The sequence below is a fragment of the Carassius auratus genome, unplaced genomic scaffold (genome assembly GCF_003368295.1).
Source record: "Carassius auratus strain Wakin unplaced genomic scaffold, ASM336829v1 scaf_tig00021243, whole genome shotgun sequence".
In the NCBI taxonomy this organism is placed as follows: Eukaryota; Metazoa; Chordata; class Actinopteri; order Cypriniformes; family Cyprinidae; genus Carassius; species Carassius auratus.
Genome location: NW_020525093.1, coordinates 87,972 through 102,886, shown reverse-complemented (window position 1 = coordinate 102,886; position 14,915 = coordinate 87,972). Strand labels below are relative to the sequence as shown.

The following is a 14,915-nucleotide window of genomic DNA, read 5'->3' as shown; positions in this document are numbered from 1 at the left end:
TGGCAAACTGCTCAAACTGGTCAAGAGGAAAATCTCTGCTCACATGCCTGAGATTTAAGAAAATCTATTACATACAATTAAAGAAAAAAAAAGATTTAAATAATTTGTGTGAAAAGTTGACATTATATGCACACATGGCTTTATCTTGACTTTGAAGAGGAAGTAATATGAATATTAAATGTCCAAGAACAAACACTGGAACATAGGTCAGTGTGGTGCATGACATTGAGTGATTAACCAATTTTAATTGATATTTAAAAGATAAATAGTTTCAGAAAAATACATTCTTTATTACCTTTACTAAAAATAATAGCTTTTAGGCATCAGCTTTTGCTGTATCCCCTGAAACTCAATACCAGTGACAGCTGACTACTTCTCCACATCCAAACCAAGCTACTCCTCTGTGCCAAGTTATATTCATTTTATGGATGCTGCTTTGAAATAAGAGCTGTTATATCAAATTAAACAAATTACAAACAAACAAGTCCACATATGACAACCTACATGAACAAGAACAGTACAATATACATAAAGGATGGATTGTAAAACATTTTAAACAATATAAGTACATAATCTAAAAATCTAGAAGTATGCTATTTTTTTAAGATGAAAACATCTCAACATTATGCAAATTTATGCATTGAAAATGTTTTAAGATGAGGTAAAAGATTAGGTAAAAAAGCTAATCTATAGCAAATCAAAAAAGAAAACAGAAAAAGAAGAGTAGCTTGAATTCTATTTTCCTCTAGGACAGAGTTACATTACCATACACCAAGCAGATTTACATGACCAAATCAAGCTGGACAGTTCTGCTGACTGTTCAGTAACAACACTATATAAATGGCACCCTCTGATTGTAGCACAGTGGCCTATAGAAGGTTGGTAAGCTATGCCACTCATTTGCAATTTCAGAATATGGTTTATAAGTGTCTATATTTGAAATAACATATTAGCATATATACTCTAACATATGAAAAAAAAAACACCATCCAATGCTGTTTTACTGTCTTTTTGCATTTTTTGTTCAGTGTTTTATTTTTTGTTTTGATTTTCAGAATCCTGAACTTGACAGCTGATATTTCTCTCTGAACATCATACAAGGTAAAATGATAATAAAGTAAGATTAAAAGTTCTTCACGTGCCAAATGATGCTAACAATACAGTGATATTTTTCTAGATGGTTCTCTATTTGGTTTTTGTAAATGAACAAGTATTTTAATGCACAACACTACATTAAATTATAACATTAAAGTTAAAAGCCAAAGAAGTTTGAAAAATTTGTTCAACTAAAGTTAAAAAGTAAACCAAATTAAGTCTATTAGCATTGTAATGTCTGTTCTGCTTCACAGTTGAAGTGCCATCATGGGAGATGGTGAAATGGAGTGTTTCGGCCCGGCGGCCATTTTCCTCCGGAAAACAGAAAGAGAGAGAATTGAGGCTCAGAACACCCCCTTTGATGCCAAAACAGCATTCTTTGTGGTAGATGCAGATGAGATGTATCTGAAGGGTACTCTTGTTAGTAAAGAGGGTGGCAAAGCTACTGTCAAAACTCACAGTGGGAAAGTAAGTATAATACTATTTCATATACTACTGCAGCTGAGTCTGCAGGAGTTAAACAAGTACAGTGAAATATTCTACAAAACGTGTACAAAAAGTTTAATCTTTCTTCTGATTGCTGATCAATTTTCATTACAGACTGTCACGGTAAAAGAAGATGAAATCTTCCCCATGAATCCTCCCAAGTTTGACAAAATTGAGGACATGGCCATGATGACCCACCTCAATGAGCCCTGTGTGCTGTATAACCTCAAAGAGCGTTACGCAGCATGGATGATCTATGTAGGTCTAAGTCAATCATGTTTTATTCCTGGTATGGGGCGGCAGCATTGTAAAACTGGACTATCTCTGTTTCAGACCTACTCTGGCTTGTTCTGCGTCACTGTCAATCCCTACAAGTGGCTCCCAGTGTACGACGCAGTTGTTGTTGCTGGATACAGAGGTAAAAAGAGGATTGAAGCCCCACCTCACATCTTCTCCATCTCTGACAACGCCTACCAGTTCATGCTCACTGGTAAGTGGATTATGGAAGTGTGTGTCTCTAAAGTTAAAGAACAAATTCATTTGGCAAGTGCTTTATAAGAAGTACTACTTTGGTTTACATCAAACACACACACACACACACACACAAAAAACACTTCAATGGGACCAAACCTCTTCTATACGAACTTACATGAATCAATGTAAATACAACATAAAGGTTACCATACACGCTATTAATGTATAAATGCAAGAACAACAAAAAATAAATGTAAAAAAAATTCTTCACAAACAATTCAATTCATTCCCTGCTTTATTTTCAGATCGCGAGAACCAGTCTGTCCTGATTACGTGAGTTAATATTGCTCTGGTTGAATAAATTAAAGTTTTAAATTGTATGCATAAATTGAAAATGTATGACTAAAAGAAGATCTTATTTCAATCTCCAGTGGAGAATCTGGTGCAGGAAAGACTGTGAACACAAAACGTGTCATTCAGTACTTTGCAACTGTTGGTGCAATGTCTGGACCGAAGAAGCCAGAGCCAGTCCCTGGAAAAATGCAGGTTAGTAAATACATATTCTAGACAGAGTTATTGATCACAGTATTTGAGCTTCATCTCACATCTACTATCTGCTGCCCTACAATTACATTAGGGATCACTGGAGGACCAGATTGTGGCAGCCAACCCTCTGCTGGAGGCTTATGGTAATGCCAAGACTGTGAGGAATGACAACTCCTCTCGTTTTGTAAGTTGCACTTATTAATCATTTCAGCATTGTCAAACATCAGTCACACTTTCAAAACTGCCAAAGAGTTAAGCTTTTGTAAATGTTTTCAATCTCTGTAGGGTAAATTCATCAGGATTCATTTTGGGACCACTGGAAAACTGGCCTCAGCTGATATTGAAACTTGTGAGTCAACACTGTTTAAAGACAAATATTTTTATTTGAAGACTAAAAAGTGGATTAATCAATTAAATTCAATTTCTTTTTTCATCACTTTTTACAGATCTGCTGGAAAAGTCGAGAGTGACATTCCAGCTGTCAGCTGAGAGGAGTTATCACATCTTCTACCAGCTCATGACTGGACACAAGCCAGAGCTGCTCGGTGAGAAATCTACAGGATTGTTTGTTTCAGTTATTTCCTAGTTTGAGAGCACTGTTAACATGCTGCACATCAACTCTTTATAGAGGCCTTGCTCATCACCACCAACCCTTACGACTATCCAATGATAAGTCAGGGGGAAATCACTGTCAAGAGCATCAATGATGTGGAGGAGTTCATTGCTACAGATGTATGTGGACAACTCTGTTTTTATTAGTAGTAGAAGAGGTATTTTCAGATTACAAGCAATGTATCTGACATTAAATTAAAAAGAGCATGAACCAGTGCTAATACTGCATGACATGCAATATAAACTGCATATTAATGCATTATGTGTTTTATTTGATCTGTGTAAAAACAGACTGCCATTGACATTCTGGGGTTCAATGCTGATGAGAAAATCAGCATCTACAAGCTGACAGGTGCTGTGATGCATCATGGGAACATGAAGTTCAAACAGAAGCAGAGAGAGGAGCAAGCTGAACCTGACGGCACTGAGGGTAGGGGGTATCAATAACACAAGCATGCAAACAATGACATAATCAGTGACTTCATTAGTGAAAGTAATGCATAAAACTGTTTTTCCTCAGTGGCCGATAAAATCGCTTACCTCTTGGGCATCAACTCCGCTGACATGCTGAAAGCCCTGTGCTACCCCAGAGTGAAGGTTGGAAATGAGATGGTAACCAAAGGCCAGACAGTACCACAGGTGATCACTTATCTTCTCAATAGATGAAAAAACCTAGAAATGTCCCATATACATTCAGAAAACACAATTATTCTTGAAAAAAAAAAGTCTAAGTAATATCAATTACACTGATCTTTGAATTTCTCAGGTGAACAACGCAGTCTCGGCTCTTTGCAAGTCTGTCTATGAGAAAATGTTCTTGTGGATGGTCGTCCGTATCAATGAGATGCTGGACACAAAGCAGCCTAGACAGTTCTTCATTGGTGTGCTGGACATTGCTGGATTTGAGATCTTTGATGTGAGCATCAGTTATTAATGTCTCTGTAAGAATCACAATACAAAAGATAGCAGTCAGCAGTAAGAACTTCCTTCTGTATGATTATCAGTTCAACAGCTTGGAGCAGCTTTGCATCAACTTCACAAATGAGAAACTGCAACAGTTCTTCAATCACCACATGTTTGTTCTGGAGCAAGAGGAGTACAAGAAAGAAGGCATTGATTGGGAGTTCATTGACTTTGGTATGGACTTGGCTGCCTGCATTGAGCTTATTGAGAAGGTAAGAGGATATTCGGTAAATAAATATTACTATTCACACTGTGACTGTACTTGAGTGTGAACATTTATTCAACAGCCAATGGGTATCTTCTCCATCCTTGAAGAGGAGTGCATGTTCCCCAAGGCAACAGACACAAGCTTCAAAAACAAGCTGCATGACCAGCATCTGGGCAAATGTGCAGCCTTCCAGAAGCCCAAGCCTGCCAAAGGTAAGGCAGAGGCCCACTTCTCTCTGGTGCACTACGCCGGCACTGTGGACTACAACATTGTCGGCTGGTTGGACAAGAACAAGGATCCATTGAATGACTCTGTCGTGCAACTTTACCAAAAGTCATCGCTCAAAGTACTGGCCTTCCTGTATGCCACTCATGGAGCTGCTGAGGGTATGAACACCTGCATTTTTTAAATTCTACTATATTGATTTTAATGTCGTGCAAAACATAGAACTTAATGTAGTACATTATGTGATCACATATTCTGCACTTCAGAATAACATTAGGTATATCTAAAGTATATCTATGAAAGATGTTGACAGAGCAGTTAATATCGGTCACTATCAGATATCAATCTATTGAACAGCTCTATATACAGCAACATAAAATAAATATGACCTTCTTTGACATAAAACAGCTGAGGGTGGCGGTGGAAAAAAAGGCAAGAAGAAGGGTGGCTCTTTCCAGACGGTCTCTGCACTGTTCAGGGTAAACTGATTCTCTTTTAATGAAGGATGTGAACCACCTCTATAAAAACTAGACTAATGACAAATATTTCCACAGGAGAACTTGGGTAAGCTGATGACTAACCTAAGGAGCACTCACCCTCACTTTGTGCGCTGCTTGATTCCTAATGAGTCAAAGACTCCAGGTAAACTTGATCCCCAAAGAATCAAATGCATTCCAGTTTTAAAATACTTCTGAAACATTAAGAACATTTGCATTGCAGGACTGATGGAGAACTTCCTGGTTATCCACCAGCTCAGGTGTAATGGTGTGCTGGAGGGTATCAGAATCTGCAGGAAGGGTTTCCCCAGCAGAATTCTATATGGTGACTTCAAGCAGAGGTAAACGACTTTTTGCAACTTCCTAACTGGAGATGATGTACCACCTAATTTTTTATTATCTTATAAATACGTTTTTGTGGCTTTACGAGAACATGACACTTGCCTGAATGTCCTGTAGATACAAAGTATTAAATGCTAGTGTCATCCCTGAGGGACAGTTCATTGACAACAAAAAGGCCTCAGAGAAACTCTTGGGCTCTATTGATGTTGACCACACCCAATACAAGTTTGGACACACCAAGGTGAGCTCCTCAGTTATTTTATTACACATAGTGAAACTTTAAGTTTTTTCATTATAATTAATGACTTGATCATTTATGTAATTTGAGTAAAAACAAATCTTAATGCTACACTACAAAATCATAACATTTCTAATTTCCAAAATGTGCGGGTTCAAGCCTTGGTACCGACAGGGATTGCATATAAGATTTTATCCCCAAGCAAACTATTTGGTGTAACAAAGCTGTTTGAGCATGCCAGTAAACCATGGTTTATAATTTTTGAATCATAAGAATGTCCTGGTAGGAATGCACATATCATCACAGAAACTGGAGTATGGTGTTACAGTCTCTGAGATCAACCTGATCGGTGGTTTAAGCTTCTAAAACAATACAATCCGTGCAGCTGAAGCAGACTTGTAAATCCAACTCTGATTCATAAGTCCATCTTTATACAGTCCTTACATTACAGGTTTAGTTGATTTCAGTTTCTGCCTGCAGGTCAGTATAAGATTAACCAAACAGTGTTCAGAGAGCCTCAAAGCTGCATGTGGGACAGAGTGATATGAATTATTTATTTTGGTGTACCAGTGGTCTGCTAAGACATGTAAAATGCTGTCTGTATTTTCGCAGTTCATGGGATAGATATGCTTTATTAATATGTCCAAGAATGACAAAAAAGGGTCTGGGTAACGTTTCAGTTATTTGTTCAGACAGCTGTTGCAATGCTACACTTATGCATGTCAGATTGACGTAAAAATTCACAATAATGAACAAGGTTTATGAAGAGTGCTTTTAACGTAGTAGAGCACATCTTCAGAAAACCACACCAACTTTCATTTATGTAGAAATGTATTCCACCGCCTTTTCTTTACCCTGTTAACTCCACAATGTGATCCACTCTGAATTCTACCCAACAATTCATAAGTAGCAAATTTGAGGCAAAAGTCATAGTTAATGGTTTGTCAGTAGCGAGAACTGGACATTGAGATAAATTTGACCAACTTTTCTAAAAAATAATTACTAAACACCAAACAAACAAACAAAAACAGCAAAAGAAGGGGATAGGTGCACATCAAGTCAGCCATTTGTGGCACCATCTGGATTACATATATTGATTACATTTCATCCACTCATCATAATCATGAGACAAACACAGGCAGATAGCACTGAAAGCAGCTAATATCCATCAGATCAAATAATTTAGCAGATGAATAGAGATAACAATTCCAAGAAATATAAAGTAAATTTGTGTATTGATATAAATATTTATTCAAATATGCACACTTTTGAATAGAATCCTTAACTGATGATATTCAGTGAAGCTTGCCTATGACTGCCTGTTTGAGTTTTGTTGAGCCGGCACAAAATTGGATGGAGCAGCCCCCTGATAGTTCTCTATATGCAGGAAAAAAAACCTGTGCAGCATAACACAGGTCACATTTATATTGAGGAGGATTACTTGGCTTCTACAACATTGTACCACTTAAAATGTTCTAAACATTCTTGTAGGTGTTCTTCAAAGCTGGTCTGTTGGGTACTCTTGAGGAGATGAGAGATGAGAAACTAGCATCGCTGGTTACCATGACTCAGGCTTTGTGCCGTGGATATGTCATGAGAAAGGAGTTTGTCAAAATGATGGAAAGGAGGTACAATCAACTTACAAAACAACCTGGAACACAACTGTTTAGTACCACAGATTGATAATGACTGATTTACTTATTACAATTTACACAGAGAATCAATTTATTCCATCCAATACAACATCCGCTCATTCATGAATGTCAAACATTGGCCATGGATGAAGCTCTACTTCAAGATCAAGCCTCTTCTGAAGAGTGCAGAGACTGAGAAAGAAATGGCAGCAATGAAGGAGAACTATGAAAAAATGAAGGAGGATTTGGCAAAGGCGTTAGCTAAAAAGAAGGAACTTGAAGAGAAAATGGTGTCACTTGTTCAAGAGAAAAACGACCTTCAACTGCAAGTAACAGCTGTGAGTATTTGAGCTCTTACTCATCCTAATATGGATCCTAAAGCTGTGCATGTAAGTCATTAACTTCATCCATGTCAATGAACAGGAATCTGAAAACCTTTCTGATGCTGAGGAGAGATGTGAAGGTCTCATCAAAAGCAAGATCCAGCTTGAGGCCAAACTCAAAGAAACAAACGAGAGATTGGAGGATGAGGAAGAAATCAATGCTGAACTGACTGCCAAGAAGAGGAAACTGGAGGATGAATGCTCCGAGCTGAAGAAAGACATCGATGACCTGGAGCTCACCTTGGCAAAAGTGGAGAAGGAGAAACATGCTACAGAAAATAAAGTAAGTATTTTTTTACATCGTCATACTGCTGATTGTGATTTAAACTCTTGAGAATGAAACCAATAACCAATGCTTCCCTTTAGGTGAAAAACCTGACAGAGGAGATGGCCTCTCAGGATGAGAGCATCGCCAAGCTGACCAAAGAGAAGAAAGCCCTCCAAGAGGCACACCAGCAGACTCTTGATGACCTTCAGGCAGAGGAAGACAAAGTCAACACTCTGACTAAAGCTAAGACAAAGCTTGAGCAGCAAGTGGATGATGTAAGACGTTTGGCATTCATTCATATTTATTAATATTCATTAATAACAACAAATTAATTTTGTTGTTATCTAATAGATTTTAATGCTCTATTTTAATTTTAATTTTCTATCACAATAGCTTGAGGGCTCACTGGAACAAGAGAAGAAGCTCCGTATGGACCTTGAGAGAGCCAAGAGGAAGCTTGAGGGTGATCTGAAACTGGCCCAGGAGTCCATAATGGACCTGGAGAATGACAAACAGCAATCAGATGAGAAGATCAAAAAGTGAGTGGATGCCAACCTTCCCACGATTACACATTTGACCAAAAAAAGGATTTAGCATTTTTACATTTTACAAAACTTTACTTTCAAAAAGGAAGGACTTTGAGATAAGCCAGCTTCTCAGCAAGATTGAGGATGAACAGTCTTTGGGAGCACAGCTTCAGAAGAAGATCAAAGAGCTTCAGGTAATGCTAAACCTAACATTTTCTATGTAAAATTGTGATGTACATAGATGCATAGCTGTGAAAACCCACATTACCAAAATCACTGTATCAATGATTTTTCATTGTTTATTCAGGCCCGTATCGAGGAGCTGGAAGAGGAAATAGAGGCAGAGCGAGCTGCTCGTGCTAAAGTGGAGAAGCAGAGAGCTGATCTCTCCAGGGAACTTGAAGAGATCAGCGAGAGGCTTGAGGAAGCTGGTGGTGCTACTGCTGCCCAGATTGAGATGAACAAGAAGCGTGAAGCTGAATTCCAGAAGTTGCGTCGTGATCTGGAGGAGTCCACCTTGCAGCATGAAGCTACAGCTGCAGCTCTCCGAAAGAAGCAGGCAGACAGTGTAGCTGAACTCGGAGAACAGATCGACAACCTCCAGCGGGTCAAGCAGAAGCTGGAGAAGGAGAAGAGTGAATACAAGATGGAGATTGATGACTTGACAAGCAACATGGAGGCTGTGGCTAAAGCAAAGGTAATGTCATTAGAGAATCATTAAATATAAAAGCATCTTTACAAACATCTGTTTTTAAATCCTGTACCTTTTAAGGCGAATTTAGAGAAGATGTGTCGTACCCTGGAAGACCAGCTGAGTGAAATCAAGACCAAGAGTGATGAAAATGTTCGTCAGCTGAATGACATGAATGCACAGCGTGCAAGACTTCAGACTGAAAATGGTAAGGCATGGCAAATAAGGTACATGTCAAAACCTTGTCAAAAAATATAAAAAAATGTCTGTGTTATATTTCATATTAATATTTCTAACGTGATTTCAAGGTGAATTTAGCCGCCAACTGGAAGAGAAAGAAGCACTTGTTTCACAGCTAACTAGAGGAAAACAGGCTTATACACAGCAAATTGAGGAACTCAAAAGGCATATTGAGGAAGAAGTCAAGGTAGAGTAATACAAAATTAATGAGTTAATTAATTTTAAAAATTAAGTTTCAACAATCTAAATAATTGTAAAGACTGGAATATTAAAAAGGCCAAAATATGCTGCTTTACAGGCCAAGAATGCTCTGGCCCATGCGGTTCAGTCAGCCCGTCATGACTGCGACTTGCTCAGAGAGCAGTATGAGGAGGAGCAGGAGGCCAAAGCTGAACTCCAGCGGGGAATGTCTAAGGCCAACAGTGAGGTGGCCCAATGGAGAACCAAATATGAGACTGATGCCATCCAGCGGACCGAGGAGCTTGAGGAATCCAAGTAAATACAACAAAGAACAATGTTTTCGGGACCCTACATTTAATATCTCAAATGTTGGTAAGATTTCTTCGTTTTATACCACTTTCTTCAGGAAAAAGCTTGCCCAGCGTCTGCAGGATGCTGAAGAATCCATTGAGGCAGTGAACTCCAAGTGTGCCTCTCTGGAAAAGACCAAACAGAGACTGCAGGGTGAAGTAGAGGACCTCATGATTGATGTTGAAAGGGCAAATTCATTGGCTGCCAACCTTGACAAGAAACAGAGAAACTTTGACAAGGTGAGAAGGACATGAATAATCTTTAAATCTAAACCTTGCATCGTGGACTTGGATAATTAACAATGACTTACTTTTTCTTTAGGTCCTAGCAGAGTGGAAACAGAAGTATGAGGAAAGTCAGGCTGAACTTGAAGGAGCTCAGAAAGAAGCTCGTTCCCTCAGCACTGAGCTTTTCAAAATGAAGAACTCCTATGAGGAAGCTCTTGACCACCTCGAGACCCTGAAGAGGGAGAACAAGAATCTGCAACGTAAATGACACTTTTATTTGTACACCAAGGATGTAAGAAAATTAAAACATAGAACATAGAACATTTAAGAATTCTTCTTTTTAAACTTTTTAGAGGAGATTTCTGACCTAACTGAGCAGCTTGGAGAGACTGGAAAGAGCATTCATGAGTTAGAGAAAGCCAAGAAGACAGTGGAGTCTGAGAAATCAGAGATCCAGACTGCACTAGAAGAAGCCGAGGTGCCATTCTTTTGCTCAAATATGAACATTATGACAACATTGTTTTTAATAATATTAAAACATTAAATATGGAGTGGAATGAAATCCTGTAATTAAAAAGAATGATTTTTTTTTTTTTTTTTTTTTTGTAGGGCACCCTGGAGCATGAAGAGTCCAAGATTCTTCGAGTACAGCTGGAGCTGAACCAGGTGAAGAGTGAGATTGACAGGAAGCTTGCTGAGAAGGATGAGGAGATGGAACAGATCAAGAGGAACAGCCAAAGAGTGATTGATTCCATGCAGAGCACTCTGGACTCTGAGGTTAGGAGCAGAAATGATGCCCTGAGAGTCAAAAAGAAGATGGAGGGAGATCTGAATGAGATGGAGGTCCAGCTGAGTCATGCCAACCGCCAGGCTGCTGAGGCCCAGAAACAGCTCAGGAATGTCCAAGGACAACTCAAGGTATAGTTCTGTAGAATGAGGAACTGGAACAGATATAACATGTTTAATAATATTATACATGAATGAAACTAAACATGACATGTAACTAATAAAGAAAGAACATTTCCACAGGATGCCCAACTGCACCTTGATGAAGCTGTCAGAGGACAGGAGGACATGAAGGAGCAGGTGGCCATGGTGGAGCGCAGGAATAACCTGATGCAAGCAGAAATTGAGGAGCTGAGAGCTGGCCTGGAGCAAACAGAGAGAGGCCGCAAAGTGGCAGAGCAGGAGCTGGTGGATGCCAGCGAGCGTGTGGGACTGCTGCACTCACAAGTACAGAAAAACTATACTCAGGGTTACATGATAACACATCATTAGTTAAATGTACACTAAACTACCTGCTGAAATCCCACAGAATACAAGTCTTATTAACACCAAGAAGAAGCTTGAGGCGGATCTGGTCCAGGTTCAAGGTGAGGTGGACGATGCAGTTCAGGAGGCCAGAAATGCAGAGGAGAAAGCCAAGAAGGCCATCACTGATGTGAGCGCTTACATTCTGTTGCTCTGTTCTAAATTAAACAGTTATTTAACTTTGTCTGCATGTGGTCACAAAGGGAACCTTAATTTCTGTCTATATTGGCTAGTTAATTTCAATTGGCTTATATTTCAGGCTGCCATGATGGCTGAGGAGCTGAAGAAGGAGCAGGACACCAGTGCTCACCTGGAGAGGATGAAGAAGAACCTGGAGGTGACTGTCAAAGACCTGCAGCACCGTCTGGATGAAGCTGAGAGTCTGGCCATGAAGGGTGGAAAGAAACAGCTCCAGAAACTGGAGTCCAGGGTAAATTACAAGCTGAACACAGTCTTAGATGAACTGGCTATGGTAGAGATTTGACAGGTGACATCAATCTCTCTCTACTGAAGGTGCGCGAGTTGGAGGCTGAAGTTGAAGCTGAACAGAGACGTGGTGCAGATGCTGTGAAAGGAGTGCGCAAATATGAAAGGAGAGTAAAGGAGCTCACCTACCAGGTAAAATTACACAGGATTTAGAAACTTACATTTCATTATAATTTACATAGGTAAACTAAGACCATCAACAATACTTTTACCCAAAGACTGAGGAAGACAAGAAGAACGTGATCCGACTCCAGGATCTGGTAGACAAGCTGCAGCTGAAAGTGAAGGCCTACAAGCGCCAGGCTGAAGAAGCTGTAAGTCTATGTCACATGTCTTAAGTGTGTGGTTTTGATATTCTATATTCAATAGACAATACATTCAGTGCCAGGAGTGCAATGCTCTGAAAGGGGTTGGTTATCTGGTGTCATCCTTACAGGAGGAGCAGGCCAACACTCACCTGTCCAGGTACAGGAAGGTGCAGCATGAACTGGAGGAGGCTCAGGAGCGCGCTGATATCTCTGAGTCCCAGGTCAACAAGCTGAGAGCCAAGAGCCGCGACGCTGGAAAGGTAACAAAGACACATAGTAGCTGTAAAGTTAGATATTTAATGCTTGATGTTGTCAAGCTGTGATCTGCAGTTTATATGTAACATGTTCAAATATTTTTCAACAAAATTGTTATTTTCTGCATTTTCAAGAGTAAGGATGAAGAATAAAGAGAAGAAACAACACCTTCAAGCAAGCATATAATATGACTGTGCTGGGTTTTCATGGGTGTCCAATAAAATGAAATACAATCTCATGCTGTTCTCTTTTATTTATGTCCACCATATGAAACTTCTTTCAAACACTTACATGTTTATATTCAACTGACACTTTACTTAAAGAGCTTTAGCTATTTATCATTAAATTCAACAATATTTTTAATACAAAATGAGAAGTTTCAAAAGTAAAGTTGTACATTACATTAAATTACAAGTACATTATCTTATTTTTAGGCATTAACCCTCTGGAGTCTAAGGGTATTTTTGGGGCCTGGAGAAGTTTTGTCCTGCCCTGACATTTGTGTTTTTTTCAGTTTCTTATAAATAGCTAAATGGGTAAAGATTAATCTCACTGTAATCAGCACATACTAGGCTATAATAATATGTGAGCAGCATGCATGTACATGATTGTGTTTTTGAGAAAAAAAAAATGTCATGCCTGGTTAGTGAAAAACTAAAAATGTTAAATCACTTGAATAAGGCCACAAAAAACATACAGAACATTGGTTCCCGGGACTTTTGAGAACTGGAGATTGTAGCAGAGAATTTTACTTTCTAAATTATGTGAAAATCATCTTGTTTACTCACTCACAGAAAACAATATATTGATTAAAATTTTCTAAGACACTTTTTGTTGGTAAGATTCATATGCGAGTAGGCGTCAACTATCATGAATATCATTGTGATTTACACCTGAGAAGACAAAGGCCTGCATAATGAGATGCATAATAAGCCTATTATTTAATAAGCTCCATAATGGCACTGCTCAGCTGGCGACACGCAGCTTGTTCCAAACAACTAGTTGTGTTTATTGTTTGTGCTCGTCTGTCATCGAACTAAGTAACAGTACCTTCTTGATATGTGGGTGTTAAAGTCTGGGCAAAGAGTGGTGGATATCCCTTGTTTTATTGGACTTTTTTTTTTCATACTTTTTTTGATCAGACTTTTTTTGGACTTTTAATTATATCTGGTCTGCTTGTGTATTCACGTGTGGGGAGGATGGAGGAATGGCAGAGTGACAGCCGACCAACACGTATATACGCTCGTATCGTACTCCTTAAACTCAACAAAGTGGGAGTTGAAGAACAAGCTACACCCTGGCTGGCTAGTATCCCGGGAGAATTGATACGATCTGCACACCGGTGGAGAGGGAAGCGATTACGGCTGGTTGCAAGGGAGGGGGATCTGGAGTGGCTGAAAGGACAGAGGAGGAAGCGTGGGAGACGGGGTGGAATAAGGAGGAGACTGCGGCAGCGAAAGTCCAGACCGGCTCTACCTGCTGTGATCCTGGCCAACCTGCGCTCCATCAACCATAAAATTGACCACAAACGGGCACTTGCAAGGTATTCTTTTGAATTTCGCGAGGCTGCTCTTCTCTGTTTCACTGAATCATGGCTGCACTCAGACACTCCAGACTCACTTTATGACATCAGTGGTTTTTCACTCATAAGGGCGGATAGAAATGAAAACTCGGGGAAGAGTCGAGGAGGAGGGATTTGTGTTTACTTAAATGAACGATGGTGTCCTCAGTACACAATCAAGCATATGATATGTAACAGAGATTTTGAATTGCTGGGCATTGGATTGAGACCATTTTATCTTCCCCGGGAGTTTGGCTGCATTTTGCTATTTGTTGTTTATGTTCCCCCAAGCAGCAAAATACACCGTGCCGCTGCATCAATAGCTGACTGCGTACATAATCAACAACAGCAATTTCCAGATTCTCCTGCTATGGTTCTGGGTGATTTTAACAACTGCAATCTAGAGAAAACTTTGCCAGGATTTCAACAGGTTGTGAAATGTGAAACAAGAAAGGATAACATACTGGATAAATGCTACATTAACCTCCCCAATGCCTATCAATCCAGGAGCAAACCACCAATTTCTAACTCCGACCATTTTTTCTTATCCCGACGTACACATCAAAATTAAAAAGTTGTAAACCAGAGAACAAGGTTGTTCGACAGTGGACTGATGACAGTAGAGAGGAACTGGGAGCTTGTTTGACTGCACAGATTGGCAAGTGCTGAGGGGGGAAACACTGGAAGAAACTTGCACTGTAACAACAGACTATATTAACTTTTGCGTACAGTCTATTATACCTACAAAAATGGTTAAGGTGTATCCCAATAATAAAATGTATGTAACCAAAGACATTAAACAAGTAA

At 39.4% G+C, this 14,915-nt stretch overlaps 1 protein-coding gene across 2 annotated transcripts; it reads left to right on the top strand.

Moving 5' to 3' along the window:
* Positions 1-890: 890 nt before the first annotated feature.
* LOC113076775 (myosin heavy chain, fast skeletal muscle-like) lies at positions 891-12,785 on the top strand. Of its 2 annotated transcripts, XM_026249473.1 has the most exons (40): positions 891-1,101; positions 1,350-1,563; positions 1,696-1,839; positions 1,915-2,071; positions 2,361-2,388; positions 2,487-2,601; positions 2,693-2,785; positions 2,887-2,950; positions 3,048-3,146; positions 3,230-3,333; positions 3,505-3,643; positions 3,734-3,852; positions 3,980-4,129; positions 4,218-4,388; positions 4,464-4,770; positions 5,018-5,088; positions 5,164-5,251; positions 5,330-5,447; positions 5,566-5,689; positions 7,178-7,314; positions 7,403-7,658; positions 7,744-7,986; positions 8,070-8,246; positions 8,365-8,510; positions 8,602-8,692; positions 8,806-9,195; positions 9,271-9,397; positions 9,498-9,616; positions 9,728-9,924; positions 10,016-10,199; positions 10,282-10,447; positions 10,541-10,665; positions 10,797-11,105; positions 11,217-11,420; positions 11,503-11,628; positions 11,758-11,928; positions 12,012-12,116; positions 12,203-12,298; positions 12,421-12,552; positions 12,682-12,699. In XM_026249473.1, the coding sequence occupies exons 2-40, from the start codon at positions 1,363-1,365 to the stop codon at positions 12,697-12,699; spliced, it is 5,811 nt and encodes a 1,936-aa protein (XP_026105258.1). In that variant the 5' UTR covers positions 891-1,101; positions 1,350-1,362. The 2 variants fall into 2 exon arrangements, with proteins under 2 accessions (XP_026105258.1, XP_026105257.1); XM_026249472.1 differs by lacking the exon at positions 891-1,101 and having other exon boundaries at positions 1,363-1,563; positions 12,682-12,785.
* The last annotated feature ends 2,130 nt before the right edge of the window (positions 12,786-14,915 follow it).

What these genes read in the sequence shown, in the direction of transcription:
- LOC113076775 (XM_026249472.1), top strand. Translation starts at nt 1,363, where the DNA reads ATGGGAGATGGTGAAATGGAGTGTTTCGGCCCGGCGGCCATTTTCCTC. An exon ending in CTCAGCTGATATTGAAACTT is followed by an intron (nt 2,951 to 3,047) that starts GTGAGTCAACAC and finishes CACTTTTTACAG; the next exon opens with ATCTGCTGGAAAAGTCGAGA. An exon ending in CCAAGAAGGCCATCACTGAT is followed by an intron (nt 11,629 to 11,757) that starts GTGAGCGCTTAC and finishes CTTATATTTCAG; the next exon opens with GCTGCCATGATGGCTGAGGA.